This window comes from Corvus brachyrhynchos, unplaced genomic scaffold (assembly GCF_000691975.1).
Source record: "Corvus brachyrhynchos isolate BGI_N302 unplaced genomic scaffold, ASM69197v1 scaffold32, whole genome shotgun sequence".
Classification (NCBI taxonomy): domain Eukaryota; kingdom Metazoa; phylum Chordata; class Aves; order Passeriformes; family Corvidae; genus Corvus; species Corvus brachyrhynchos.
The window spans coordinates 9,990,945-10,006,029 of record NW_008237919.1 but is presented as its reverse complement, the minus strand read 5'-3'; the positions used below and the strand labels follow the sequence as shown (position 1 = coordinate 10,006,029).

The 15,085-nt window shown below is 38.1% G+C and overlaps 1 protein-coding gene across 2 annotated transcripts in view; it reads right to left on the bottom strand.

Annotated features, from left to right (window-relative positions):
- The window catches only part of HMGA2 (high mobility group AT-hook 2), a 129,968-nt gene that overhangs the window by 105,654 nt on the left and 9,229 nt on the right, over window positions 1–15,085 (bottom strand). For both annotated transcript variants that reach the window (XM_017733194.1, XM_008632795.2), the window contains exon 3: window positions 13,141–13,191. In XM_017733194.1, coding sequence (XP_017588683.1) covers window positions 13,141–13,191 — 51 coding nt within the window. The remainder of the gene's footprint in view (window positions 1–13,140; window positions 13,192–15,085) is intronic.

Genomic DNA, 15,085 nt, shown 5'->3' with positions numbered 1-15,085 from the left:
CTCAGACATTTTTCTTAATTAACATAATGCCCTTTTCAATTTTTCAACAGCCTGATCATGTTCAAATTACTCAAAATGAGAACTTTTCCAAAGTTTCTATCCATGGCATTTATGTAGCCCTGAATGAGGAGAGCAGGTAAGTTAAGGATTCAAATGTTGACTCAGAGAAGACAAACACAGAATGGATACAGCTATGTTTACCCCTGCTTCTATACTTGTGCAAAGTGTCTGGAATGCTCGCACCACAAGTGCGAAGAAAGGACAGAATTTCTCCACTTTTTTTTGTTTTGTTTTAAGGTCACTAAAAGCTTTTCTGAAAACTAACAATTCCAAAAAAAGAGAAAGCTAAATAAATCACTAGAGTTCTGCTTCCCATTTATTATATACTCAAGATAATGACTTCAGGGACGTGAAGAAAGGTGTACAGAGCTTTGCAATGCACAAAGCTTGCAAAGAAAACCACAGTGACTTATAATTATGCGAAAAGATCATGATGACTCTAGCTTCTCCCTTAAATAGCTTTTTTTAGTGATTTGGCACAATGGAATTAACAACCTCTTTCTTGGAAAGTGATTGCATCTGGTTTGCCTGCAAAGGTTCTGAGACCTACTTCCTGAAACGAACAATGAAAGAGATAAAGTAGCTTTCTGCTTGGAGCAAAATTATTATTAAGGACATAACTTTGAACCATTTCTGTGCTCATGTGTGAACTTCAGCTATAGCATAATTTCTCTTTGTTGTTCTCTGTGCAATGGATATTGTCTTTACCGAAAAGATTTGTTCTAGTTTAAGCAAAAAATACAATGTGCAAACCCTTCTCCCTCAAGATATACTGCAGATTAAAGGGCAAATTCTTTCCCTTATGCAAAACCATAATAAGTGACTTTTTGTTAACATAACTAAGAAAGGGTTTCCAATTTATATATTGCCATTTACAAGCTTTTGGAGAGCGAAATCCTGGCTACAACCAAGTAAGTTGGAGTCTTGCTATTGGATTCACTTCAGTGGAGGCACTAATTTACACAGACTCACCTTGAAAGGAATTTGTTTCAGTGACTCATATACTCTCAGTATGTATCTACCTATGACCACAGCTTAATAAAAGTTATGGATGCGGAAAAAGCAAGATAATTCAGGCATTTTGAAAACCATATCTTTATATATCTTTGAAAAATTTGCTGAAGGTTACAGTACAGAGGTGTTCATATTTCACTTTTCAAATAGCCCGCAGAAATTATTAAAGAAGAAAAAGGTTCTCCTTTCAAGAAGTATTACTGTTTATGTGGCACACAAGTTGCTTTATTATTAAAAAAGCAAAAATAAAAATCTTCTCTGTGTATCTCTGTACAAGTCTAGTCCCCTTGTTACTCGTGCAGTAGCTGTTCAAAACTTAGCTGACATTAATAACAAATTTATCGTATTCACAGATTTAGTCAAATATTGTTCTTGTTATGTAAGAATCACCATAAAGTTTCTGTTGAACATGTATAGATGGTCTTCCCCAAATTGCCTGAGTTTTGTGCAAATATGGTTACTCACACAATTTATAGAGCTTGTAACCAAGCAGCAGACACAGACATATATCACATTAGTGGTAGAGGCAGAGGGGCTGAAATCCAGGCAAGGGATTTCATTAGGAGTTTGGCCATTGACTTCAACAAACCTGAAATTTTATCATGCATCTCCTGGCTACGTATACAATCTACTTGACCAGGGGCATCATGTCTCACTGGCAGACCATTTGTCAGTCTACCTACCTCAATCAGACTTACGTGTAAAGCTTGATAAAACAATTGCTAGAATGGTCATTCCTGACTTGAATGGGAAGGTTGCAGAAGTACCTCAAAAACTTCATACACTTCTGATGCCTCCAAATAGTTTATGAATGTTAATGAACATTAATGAATGTAGCAGTGCATGCCATGTCAGAGGGCACCTTGTCTCCTCTACATATTTAATACTTTGATCCAAGTACTGTACATACTCTGTCAATTGTGTGAGATGTTTCTTTCAAAACCCAAATACACAGTTGTACATGGAAGGAGGGTCCCCAAGCAGATTTCTCAAGGCATTTAACATCATTAACAGGAAACAAAGCAGGAGAAGCAGCCAGAGCCTGAATGGGTTCTCTGTGAATACTGAGGAAACCCCAAGAATATGTTAGCACAATGCAATTTTGGTAAGATCATAACAGTGAAGCTCACAGATGTGTTTCTACTGCATCTTGTAAAAGGCTCCAATTGCTGTCTATTAGGATAATTGATAACAGTCAAAATGGATTTGGGTAATATATTAAGTAAAGTCATGAATTCTGCTGCATACAGAAACTACCAGTCTGACTGTTTTTAAGCTCTCAACAGTTACACTAAACAGACAGGATGTAAAAACCCTAAATTGTGCCAATTCACTCATAATCTTAAGAATCCCCAAAATGGGGACTGCCACCATTAGCAAATCACTTTTAATCAAAGCAAACCAACCTCTGCAGACCAAACACCATTCCCATTGACACCAATACAGATATATAATCAAACTTAATTTATCAGTACTATTATTTAAATCATCGTAAGTAGCACCAAAACCTGACCCTGCAGTTCCACAGTTCAATAGTTGTCAGGACTGGCAGAATAGAATAAAACAAACTGAAAATAGAGAGTTTATTTTAAAGAAGTGGGAAAAAAAGGAGAATAAAGACATACATTATTCATTACTAGTCTCCTAAAACTGCTATGGAAATAGCACTCACACAGATATATAACCAAACTGCCAAAAAAAAACCCTGAAACTCTACAATACTTGCAATAATAACAGGGAATACAATTTTAACTGGCAAGAGAAGGAATTAAAATCACATGCAAATAGATTGCAGCAAGCTGTTGCCAGCAAAATTCTAGCATCCATGCTATAAAACACACAAATAACATCTTAGATATGTGGAGATTTCACTAGAGTGACGTTTGATCCATCTATTCTCTGCAGCTATTTCTGGAAGTTCTTTAAGTGCCTAGTATTTTCTTACTAACCTTCAAGCCCTCTTAGTTTAATTAGCTGAACATGCTTAAAATTGATAATCTAAGGCATCAAGCCTTACATCCCTACTAAAACTCCTTTTCAGGTTTCACCCAACAGCCATCCAAAATCTAGCTCCATCCCTGGAGAAGCCTTCAGAGCTATGTATTACCAGGACAGAGCATAGCACCATTCACAGGGCTCAGGTCCAGCCTGGACATCAGCATCTCTGAGCAAGACTTTTCACAGGGGGTCTATCTATTAGCAAATGTGACAAAGGTTTAAATCCACACCTCCTATGTAAGTGTCCCAATCACAAGTTCCTGTGTTTTCCTGGATGAGAAGCATTCTCCAGCCCTCCTCTTGAAGCTGAAATGCCATGCAGAGGAGAAGCTACAGAATTTTTGAGTATTAATTAAGGCTAGTTTTCAACATTTTGGTTGGAAAAGACTTCTAAGGTCATCAAGTCCAACCATTAATCTGGCACTGCAAAGTCCACCACTAAAAGATGTCTCTAAGGACCACATCTACATATCTTTTAAGTATTTCCAGGGATAATAAACAGACTTTTAAAATATTTTAGGAGCCTGTCCTGGAAGGGAATGGATGATAGAATCTAAAACCCTAGTGAGACAGGCTGTAGCTTGGGCGTAATGGATTGCCTGCAATGTCATGCCATGAAAGAAAAGAGATGAAACTGAGATGCCTGTGCTTAGGAAATAAACCCACCTTCTCCTCGCGTGAGCACAGGGTGGCTGGTGGTTGCCCTTGTGCAGAAGCAAGACTTCCTTCCTGAAATGAAATCACTGCAACATCAAAACAACCTAGAAGCAGCCTCCTTGTCTCACTGTACTGTGAAGAAGGAAATCGTATCCCACCAACAGCCTACAGTAACAGCAAGGCTAATTATCATCTTCTGTGCAACCAGAACCATTCTGAACAGAGAGCAACACAGGAATGCAAAACAAACACTGCTCTCAGCATTATCAGCCTCCATTCCACAGTTACGTGCTTTTCAACATATGACTTTTTCATTCAGACTGTCGTCTTCCCAGGCCTCCATGTTTCCCATTTCAGGGTTCCCCCAAGTCTGAAAATATCTGGATTCTCTTGGACCTGAAATGATTTCTTCCTCTTCTAGCAGCAGTGTTACTACTGCATCTTTAAATCATTAAACTGCATATCCCAATCTGACTATTTAAGCAATACAGCTTGTGAAGTCACAATTTTCAAATGTCAGGGTTTTGTCCCTCTACTTTTATTTTGGTTTCCCTTTGCAGTCTGATGAATATCTCACACAGGGACAGAAAAACAGGTGGACTTGTAAATGCTATTGTAAACTATGCTTCTTTTGTATTTTAAATGGGAACTAGCACAAAAAGGAATTCAAAACAGCAGAGACAAAAATAAAATATTTTTCTTCACTTGGTGTTGTGTGCTACAGAATTAGAAGACGATTCCTGGTGAGGATATTTTGCAGCTATTTAATGAAGGAAGCCCACTGTCTTGTTGAAAACCTAGCCTCATACCTAAAACGTAACACTGAACTGTAATTTGATGTGAGGCTTAGACTCAGGATTAAGGAAGAAAAATAACAATACTTGCACTTAAAGCATATAATGACTTTCATTCAAACACCTGGAAGTACTCTCCAAATATTAATTATCACAGTATCAGCATCTCCCCAAGTCTTCCAGAAGAGGATCAACCCTGCATTCCTTTGCCATCCACATTGCCTGCTTCAGTCTGTACAGAATGCAGAACAAAGCCAAAAATATTGCCCATCTTTAATTATTATGGTAACTCTTAATTGACAGGAGTAAATTCACCCACACAGGGACCGAGTGCCATTTATAAGATGGCCTTTTCTTGCAGAGAAAAAATGTGATATCTTCCTGTAGGGCTACAGCACTATGGGGGCTTGCAGTGTTAAGCAGAATTAAATTAAATTAAATTATGTTGAACAAGTGGCACAATTAGTCAGAAATTTTAAGAAAACCTAGGAGTCTTGACTCCAAATCTTCTCTCCTGAATCACACATTAAAACATGGGTTTTCATTCCTTCTGCAGCACTACCTTTCAAGAAGACAGGGTATGGAAATACCATCTCTAGATGAGGTGACTTGGAATGGCCCTGTCCCACAGCCTTGGCTCAGATTGGCTAATGCTCAAAATCAGAGTAAGCATATCCCAAATATTCAAGGAACCAGGCATCTTGTTTTGGTGACAATGTCTGTCATTTAATCAGTCAGTATTGGACTTCTATGTAATCAAGGTACAAAGATGAGAAAATATCATCAATATCCATCAAATACCCTTCAGGCTTGTATTTGGGATCGGTTAAAAATCCTTCTGGTCCTAAATCTCTTCATTCTATCCTGTATATAGAATCACATAATCACAGAATTATTTAGGTTGGAAAAGACTTCTAAGATCATCAAGTCCAACCATTAATCCAGCACTGCCAAAGCCACCACTAAACCATGTCCCTAAGGACCACATCTACTTGTCTTTTAAATATCTCCAGGGATGATATATAGACTTTTAAAATAACTTACTCCTACTCCTCACTGCCCACCAGCTAGACATATGCTAGAGATACTGAAATAGTCACACCTGAATTTACAGAAACAGGTAAAAAGCATCTATTAGTTTAAGATACAAGACTGAAAAGTGTGTTTCCCTCCCTGCCTCATCCAGTGTGCTCTCAAGCAAGCTTTACTGGAGGAGGATGGCCTTGAGCTGAAGGCACAGGGCAGGCTGCCAGGAAATCCGAGTTCTATTCCTGGCTCTCCTACAGATTTCCTTGGGCAAGGCAATTAACCTTGTGGAGTACACTTTCAATGGAGGTGAGGCCCAGCTTCTCTTTCTGCATTCATAACATTTTCAATGGTGAAAATGGAATTGTAAGGGCAAGAATGAGTGCCTGCACTTTTCTTTACCTGACACATTTTCTCTGTCAGGTATTTGGATGCACAATTACTGATAACTGCTAGTCAAAAACCCCGAGAATTCAAACATTGCAGGTGTAAAAATGCCTCCTGATGTTGCCACAAACAGCCTCAGTGCTCAGTTTCCTCATAGGTAAAATGAGCAGTGAGGCTAATAAAATCAAAGTACACAGCCAGATGGAAAACTAATTTTTAAAGTTCTTGAACACCTGTTATCTGAGATCATAAAAAGAAAATAGCTAAGAATTTCAGTTTGCCTTTCACTAGAGGTGCTCTAATTTTACTTTATGCATCTTTTACCTGATAAAATTTCCTCTTTGGACCTCAGACAGAATAAAAGTTTTTCCTTTAAGGAGTCTGAAATGTCAGATGAAGTCAAAATATTTTTTTAGCTAAGATGATATCTTTTAATATACCTTAACAGAAGTGAAAGTGAATTAGAGAATGAGTGGAATATACTTTTGCTAATATAAATGCATTTTAGAAAAGAAATATCATGGCTAAATTTTCTGTTATGGTCTCTTTCAAATAAATGCTGCCACATCCACTTATACCAGCAAAGAACAGGACTCTGAAATTCCAAGGAAGGACAGCGTTTGCTTAGACAAACATCTAAAGAAATGAAGACACATACCTCTCTGATCACTGGGGAGTCAGAACATATTTTTAGTGATTTTTTAATGCATTTGGTACAAGCATGTAAGATGATTTTTTTCCTTTCCTAGAATGTTGAATAGAAAAGAAAAAAAAAGCAAACAACCAAAAATTGGCAAAGAAAAAAAAAAAAGAGCATCTGTTAGAGCAGAAAATTTCAACAATCACTGCCTTTGTCAAAATGTTCATGTTTTGAGAGATGATTTCTTTTACAGGTCGTCTGAACTGGAAAGTAAGTGTATAGGTATAAAGATTTTAAGCCTTTTAATTCATGTCCTTCATCCACTTCTTAAGTTTTGGAATTTTAAAGGAGAGAGGTCAACAGTCCTTTTTTCATAATTATAAAAGCCCCTTCAAGCTCTTTAGACCACTGAAACAATGAACACTCTCAGGTGACCTTCTTGCCCACACAGACATAGAACAGGTTCAAGAAAGAAGGTATTTTATATTGCCAAGTTATAAAATAGTATCTATGACCTTCAGAGAGAAGCTAAGGTCGTTTGGCAGATTAAAGTAACAGCAACATAGGCAAATTTTCATGATGTGCTTCACATGAAGCAATAACACCACAGATACAGCAGTCAAAAGCTGTAAAGACTCAAAGTAACTGAAATTATGTTCTTCTTGCAAGAATAAGAAACTGAATTTTTATCTGTGCTATCTTCTATAACTACATAAGTAGTAACTTTTTCATTCATCATCCAACATATGCACTTAAAATTTATCTCAATCATGGCTTGCTGCAAATGGACCTGGTAGTACTTAATTTAAACAAATATATGTTCTCGTAACAGCAGAATCTCTAGCCTAGCTTAGGGATACACTGGCAAGCACCACATCAAAGGGAGGAAAGTCTCACACTAACCTTTTGCTACCTAAAAGTCAATTATGTGTCTTATTTTATTGTCAAGGTTGTCTTCATTAATGCCAAAAGATTAATATCTCCAGATGAGAATTCACCACTACTATAACAAAGCCTTCTTTGGAGCAGGATGGACTATGATCGCAGAACATTCTTCTCTCTCTACCTCCCAGTGAAGAAGCCTGCATGAATTTAAGCACCTCTTAGACCATGACTTCATATTAAACAAAAATGACTGCCTGCATGAAAAGTAAGAAAAATTAGTTAAATGACTTCACAGGGTATGTCACTATCAGGCAGAAACTTGACTTAGAAACTTGACTTAGGTGTGGAAAGGCTCAGTGTTCACAGATTCACAGGATATTTTGAGTTGGAAGGAACCCACAAGAATCATCACGTCCAGCTCTTAAGTGAATGTCTGTATGGGCATTGAATCCACAACCTTGTTTTTATTAACACCGTGCTCTGACCAACTGAGCTAATATGGGCAAGAAATATCCTCAAAACATTGATGATTCCTCTGAGGCAATGGGATTTCCTTGATATGTATTTCTTCAAAATTCAGAAACTAATTTTCAAAATCTTAATGACCATTAGGAGTCCTTGCCCCGACACAGGAACTGCTGGCACAGAAACATCTCACCAATTCCATGTTTAAGGTTTTGTATCTCAGCTATGTCAGAATTGCACTGGGAAATAATCTGAAGAAAAAGTTATTATGAAAAATCACTTTTGTAATGATTTTTTAAAATGTGGTTTGACACTGCTTGAACTGGCATTCTGTATAAAGTGAAACTCTGCCCTCATTAAAAAAGTACTATAATCATCAATCATATAATCATCAAATGGTTTAGGTTGGAAGGGACCTGGAAGATCACCTCATTCCAACACCCTGCCATGGGCAAAGATACTTTCCACTAGACCAGGTTGCTCAAAGCCCCATCCACCTTGGCCTTGAGCACTCCCAGGGGTGGGACATTACAATTTCTCTGAACAACTGTTCCATTGTCTCACCACCCTCACAGTAAGCAATTTCCTCTTAATATCTAACCTAAACTACTCTCTTCCAGTTTAAAGCCATTTCCCCTTGTCCTATCACTACTGGTCCTTGACTACAGGTCCTTGTAAAAAGTCCATCTCCATTTTTCTTGTAGCTCCCTTTGGGTATTGGGATGCCACAATGGTCTGTCTGAAGCCTTCTCCAGGCTGAACAGCCCCTACCCACTCAGCTTGTCTAGATGACCATGACTAGATCAGATTAAAAATCTGCTTAAGGAAATTAATTTCCTATTACCTCTTATCTCCTACCAAACTGAAATGTGCTATCTATACTACCTAGCAGAAAACAAAATTGTTGCAAGTTTTCTGAACAATTCACAGTTCGTATTTGGGCTTCAGTGATGAGATGTGCAAGCAGATTCTTCACATGCATCCTGCATGTCCCTGGTCAGGTCACCAACTATGTTCTGCTGTTACAATCATGCAAATTCTAGAATTCTGTCTCTCCATCTTTTAAAACAGCTATATGGCATGGAATCAGCCATCTCTGCTCCTCACCAAAGTCCTGCTCAAGGCTGTAAAAAACTCTGGGCAGTTCCCTGAACATTTGGAACAACTCTGCCATGCCACGCAGAGTCTGTTGTTCAAGTTAAACAATTTGGAAATGCAAAAATATTTCTACCTAAAGACTCAACAAAAACAATGGAAATTAAAAACAAATACCATTTTAAGCATCAACTTCAAAACTGGGTTTCAGATTCCTCTATTAAACTGATGTCTGAGAGCACTAGAAGACTATGAAATTTCCAGGACTTTTCAATGCAGCTCTTTGGAACAAACAGCAAGACAATTGATTACGTAGTCCTCTGCTCTACTCATAAACCTTCAGTCCCTTCCTTTCAGTCAAATTATAGGTATACAGAAATTAAATAAATAAAATAAAAAACCTTTGATAGCTCTTTACAAAGGGCTATCTGAAGCCATGAGCAAAACCGTTGCTGAGTCCATGAGCAGCAGCATCAGGCCTCAATGGCAAACACATGGCCCTGATGAAGTTAATGACAAACCTTTCACTGACTTCTGTGAATGTGAATTTGACTTTATGCCTGTGCTACATAAAATAATTCTGCTAATAAAAAACAGGTTGCTTCATAGCCTTTTTTAAGCATCAAAGGCTGTGTCTGCAATCTGGACCACAGGATGGTGCCAAGGACCTAAGGTCCAAACCACACACCTTTCAAGAGGTTTTTATTTTGCTCTAGCCTAGTCCTGTGAGTTGAATGTCTACCAGACTGCACTTCTGCAGCACATCTTCCAATTTGGTTTCATTTGAAAGGAGTCCAACCAATGAGCTCTGTGACTGCTACACAACGCATACACTAAGTGGGGAAAACTAGGAGATGCATTTCCAAAGCATACTCCTGATTTGACCTAACACACTAATGTACATGCATCCAAGGAGCTTAGAATATGTTTGTGCAATAAAACCACTAAAATTAAGGAGTACTGAGGCCCCCATGAAGAGTGTTAATAGGTAGTAGACTCACAGCCCTCAAGGTGTTCCACACGTGTGCAACAACCTACGGTGAGGACGAGTTTTACAGCAGCAGGCACTGTGTTTCTGATTTCAGCTATGTTCATGTCTCACCTGCTTGACCTTGTTATCTTCAGGACTTTCATTCAATTAGCTCTCCACATTTAGAAAGCTTTTCTATGTAGCTGAATATTTTATTTTCAGAAGATTTTGTTTAGTCTTTACTGTCTGTTCTATTGACAAGGGTCTTCTTTCCTTTGACAACTTTGCAAAGTACACATTATTGAGTTAAAAAGATCATCTGATGTCTCATATGCTTGCGATAAACTGGGCTTCTATCCCTCTTCTCTTGGGCTCTCCCTCCCCCTCTCAGTTTTATACTAGTCAGAAAAAATTTACTTCTCTTCTAAAAAATAATATATAAATAAATACACTGTGAGTCACAAACATTAAATACTTAATTTGAACCAGCAGAAAGAGCAACTACCAGAATTCTACAATGGTCTGTTAGCTCGTATGTCTCTGCATGTGCATATTGAAGGAAACAGCAGAAATAATACTTTACAATTTGATGAACAACATATAACACAGAACCTCTAGACTCCCAAAAAAAGGGTCACAAACTTATGAAAATGTAGAATTCTGCCCTTTCCAAGAAAAAAACCCTACACACTCCTTAATTGCACTGATACTGAACCATCATCATTAAGGCTTGGTAATAAGTAAATTGGATTAAGGAAGAATATAATCATTAAGGACTAAACTGAAGTATGGGTGATATAAAAAGGACGTTTTTGACTACATGTTGGAGGTCTAAACAAAGGATGCTGCTGTACCATCTGCTTTCAGGCAGACTCCTCCCTTGATTTCAACTATAAGCTTTGCTTATAGCTGGTACCATAATGACGGATAATAATTGAATCACGTTTCTTTTTGGAGAAAAATACAACATTACTCTCCATTTCGTCATGCACAGAGAAGGAACCCATGAACTTAATTTAAACTGGAAAGAGGAAAAAAGAGAAGGGGAAAAAATGGCATATTTGATTCTCATGGTCTGTAGAATTATCTCAATGCAAGCTGCAGATTGGAGCATTATCTCTGAAGATTACAAGAAGCAATCATATCATCGGAATAAGAAAATAAAAATACTATGCTTTCAAGAGGCACAACAGCAAAGTAATATCGAGTTTCAAAATAAGCATTAATTTTAAAAAAAATAAGTGAAACTGTTGTAAGTATTGGTCTCATAATAAAGGAATGCATACAACCATATTTCAGTAATTCCCATCTCTGAAAATCAGATTCTTGACCTGACAAATGGCCCATTCCATACTGAATCCTCCACTGATACTGCCTATTCTTTCTTTCCCATAAAGACGCAAACACAGAAGGGAAACATTGTAGCCTACAAGATGCCAGAAGTGCTACGTTATCCTTTTTCACTGAAAACTCACCTTAGTTTCTGACTATGAATACTTGGAAGAGAAAATCTTTTTAACATTTCAGGCTGCTGCCTTTTCCCCAAACTCTTCAACCATCCCTATTCACCTGCCACACCTTCCTGTTCAGTGGGGATGGACTGACTGTTATAAATTAATTACTCTCATAAACCAGGTATTTTTGCTGTTTCCTAAGGATTGCACCCAAGGTGAGGATCAAGCAAGCAACACTCATTATCCACATACACAAGGCTCAAGCCAGGCAGGAGGAAGCAGACAGGAACCGATCCATGTTTTACTGCACTTGGCATTTGCCTTCTCCAAGTGGCTTTTGAGAAGATCACCAGCATAGGCATGTTTCAAAAAGGCACCTTTTTTTTTAATGCCAGTGAGCTTCCTAATGTACCTGAAAACTGCCTGACTTAAAAACTACAGGTATAAAGCACTCATCTAGTATGCAGCGGACTGTTTTCTCCAATGAAATATCCTGTGTTACATTCACTAGACAGTGCAATAGAACTAGTTCTTAAAGTGGCTGCTAAAGCCAACTTTCCTGTGTTTAGTGGCTGATACTCTGGAGAACCTTAGCTGTAGTTTTTGGTACCTTCTGGTGCTGTTTGAGCTTTTGCAAGCATATACTTTTACAACTCTTAACAGCTATGCAAAAGAACTGAACAAAATGGAGGAAAAAATGACAGGACTGACAAGAGGAAAGAGAATACAGAATGAAATAAGGGGTTGAAATTGAGATGGTGGGGGTGGATTTGAAAAAGAAGTTTAAAGAAACATGTTGAGCAGGTAAAGGGAAAGGGAAGTGGAAAAGGGAAATCAGAAATGTTAACTTGTGATGAAGCACACAGTTACACATTTATGTCTTTTAATACTCAGTATCATTTTCCCAGTGACATCCCAATCACTTTTCTTATGAAAGCCCAAGCACAAGTGGAAAACATGCAGATGAGAGGTGCACCAGGCAGACCCTCATTAGCTATAAATGTCAGTGAGAACACAAAATTTCAAGTACCTAAGACTGAAACACTTCCATAGCTGAAGAACAAAAATGTACATCTGATAGACACATCTAAAGACTAAATGGGGTCAGGAAAAGCAGAAACTTTTAATGTAATATATTACTGGTCACTACAAATATATGAGGCATGGTAATTACTCTGAATGGGAAAACTGAATTCTAAGTGCAAGTATCCTGCTATTCATCTGTAGTCTTTCTCACTGGATTTAAGGAAAATATGCATGTTTCCAGGCAATGTAGAACAAAAGCACTTTGGTTTTTAAACTTTATCTCGTGCACCCTACCTCTGAGTCTTATCACCCTCTGATGTCTGAGAGTGTCCCTTTAACCTTTGTTACTCAATTACTGAACAAGTTATCTCATTGTTACGCTCTTTTGAAGGAAGAGTTGAGCCTCTTTTCATGCTGATAAGATACACATAAATATTCACCTGCAGCAAACATTTAATTGTAAAGTGTCTTGAGCAAACTACCAGAGTCTAAAGGTAGGAAGCTGTGATCGACTTCTTTGCTCTCTTAACCCTTTAGTCAATCCACCAGAACAAAGAGACACAGAAGATGGATGCTTTTTTTTACAAATGAAATTACTGTTCTCTAAAAGAACGGACTTTATAACAGTCTTTATAACACAGTAAATAAATCTGGAAGTGAAATACCTACCCATTTTCTGGGCCGGCCTCTAGGTCGCTTTTCACCGGTGGCTTCTGCTTTCTGTAAAAGGAAAAGAAACACAACATATTTTATACCTCGGCACTACTTAACAGCCTCAGTAACCAGGAACTCCTTTCCTGTAACATTAGTTACAGTTATACCTCTTGGGTGGCACCAGGCCCCCTAGCTAATCTATGTGTTTTCTGATAGAATGTGATTATGTTGCTTTTTCTGACGTTTCCTAGCCAGTGTGGCTAGGCAGTGCCACCCCTGCACCCCAGCCCTGATCCACACTCTGTCCAGGGGCATGGAGGAGTGTGCCCACACACCCCCAGCTGCTCAGGGCCCTCAGCAGAGCCTGGGGTGCCCTGGCCTAGACCAGCCATCTGACATGCAGGCTGAGGGTAGGAACATGGGACAATTGGGAAACCTGAGAACCTCCAATAACATCAAATCTAGTCTTTCACAGGCCATCAAAAAGTACTTGAAGATTCTAAACTAAAAATACAGCCTGTTTCAAGTTTGATCAAAGCAGTTTATAGCAGCTACAATTCCTTTTTTTAGTCTCATTATGTTCACGCATGAAGTTAATTAGGACAGAATATCACCATGAACATGTCTGTGTTATTATTGGGAAACAATTTTCCCTACTTTTCACTTGAAGTGTTCCAGGTAAAAGCACATCCTTAAGCTGTAAGTAAATCTTTTATGGCCCAAAACACACCTTCCCTGTCCAGGTTTAAGGAAACAATGTGGAAGAGGCCCTAAAAGTGACAGCTATATTTCTGCAAGTCCAGCAGTTGTTCCTGGAGCTCAGCTCAAAGTTCTTTTACAGGCTCTTCCACTAATTCCACTGTGTGACATTGTGAATACTACTACTAATAACAGTACTTATGCAGTACACTAAAAATTTTACAGAGTTTAAAATGAAAAATTCAGGTTATTCTCTCTAACTAGACTATGCCCATCCACTCACTTCACCAGGTAAAAAATCCTGTTCCACTCAGGGTGATGAGGATTTTGCCACCATCTGTAGTCAGGGCAGGACTTGCCACATACAAAGACCCCAAGAGTGAAGACTTTTAGTACACATGAATTGTGTTGTTTTGGTTTTTTCCCCCCCAGTTAACTGTATGTGTATTTGATTTGCCCTTAGAAATCAACTGTGAAATCACTTGCTGGTCAATCGCTGTAACATATACTGTAACCTAATGCTGTGTAAATCGGATCTCTCTAAAAGAGAACTTGAGCTGAGGAACTAGTGGAGGAATCTCTACAAAAAAAACTGCCCTGTGAGTTAAATGCAATTACTTTGAAATAAATACCTTGCCAATAAGAAAGCTGTGAAAAATAAAATTCACACTCCTAAAGGGCAAAATTATCACTCAGACTTGTTAAAAGAGTAAACTTGAGCTTTAATCGTTTATACGGACATTACATGTAAGGTGAAACCCTCTTAAGAGAATACTTGTTAAAGTGCATTTGCTATATCCTGTAGCTGTCTATTTCAGACTTTTGTTTCCCTTAAGTATTCAATTTCTTCATACCTTGTAACCTGAAGGATGCAAAAAAACAGATATGGTTTTGTTTTGATAAGCTGTAGCCCCCTGCTTCTATGTTTACTTCATTAAACACTGGGCATAAATCTTATAAAGAAAATACTGGTTAAAATTGTTCTTAACAAATCAACACTTGACAGTTATTATAGCACTAATGCTATTTATTTTCTTCTGTGTATTACTGCATCTGAAGGAAAGACCCTTTTCCAAAACTCAATTAAAAAAGAATTAACTTTTCGAAAACAAAACCTGTTTGGTCTTATAATTAAAGTCCCTACAAACCTGACACAAATTTTAACTACAATGTATCATGAACGTGAGAGATTTCGTTGAAAAACTAATCTTTGCTCCCTGCCATAAACTGCCACAGTGCGGCCCTTGCCATGAACAGTTCC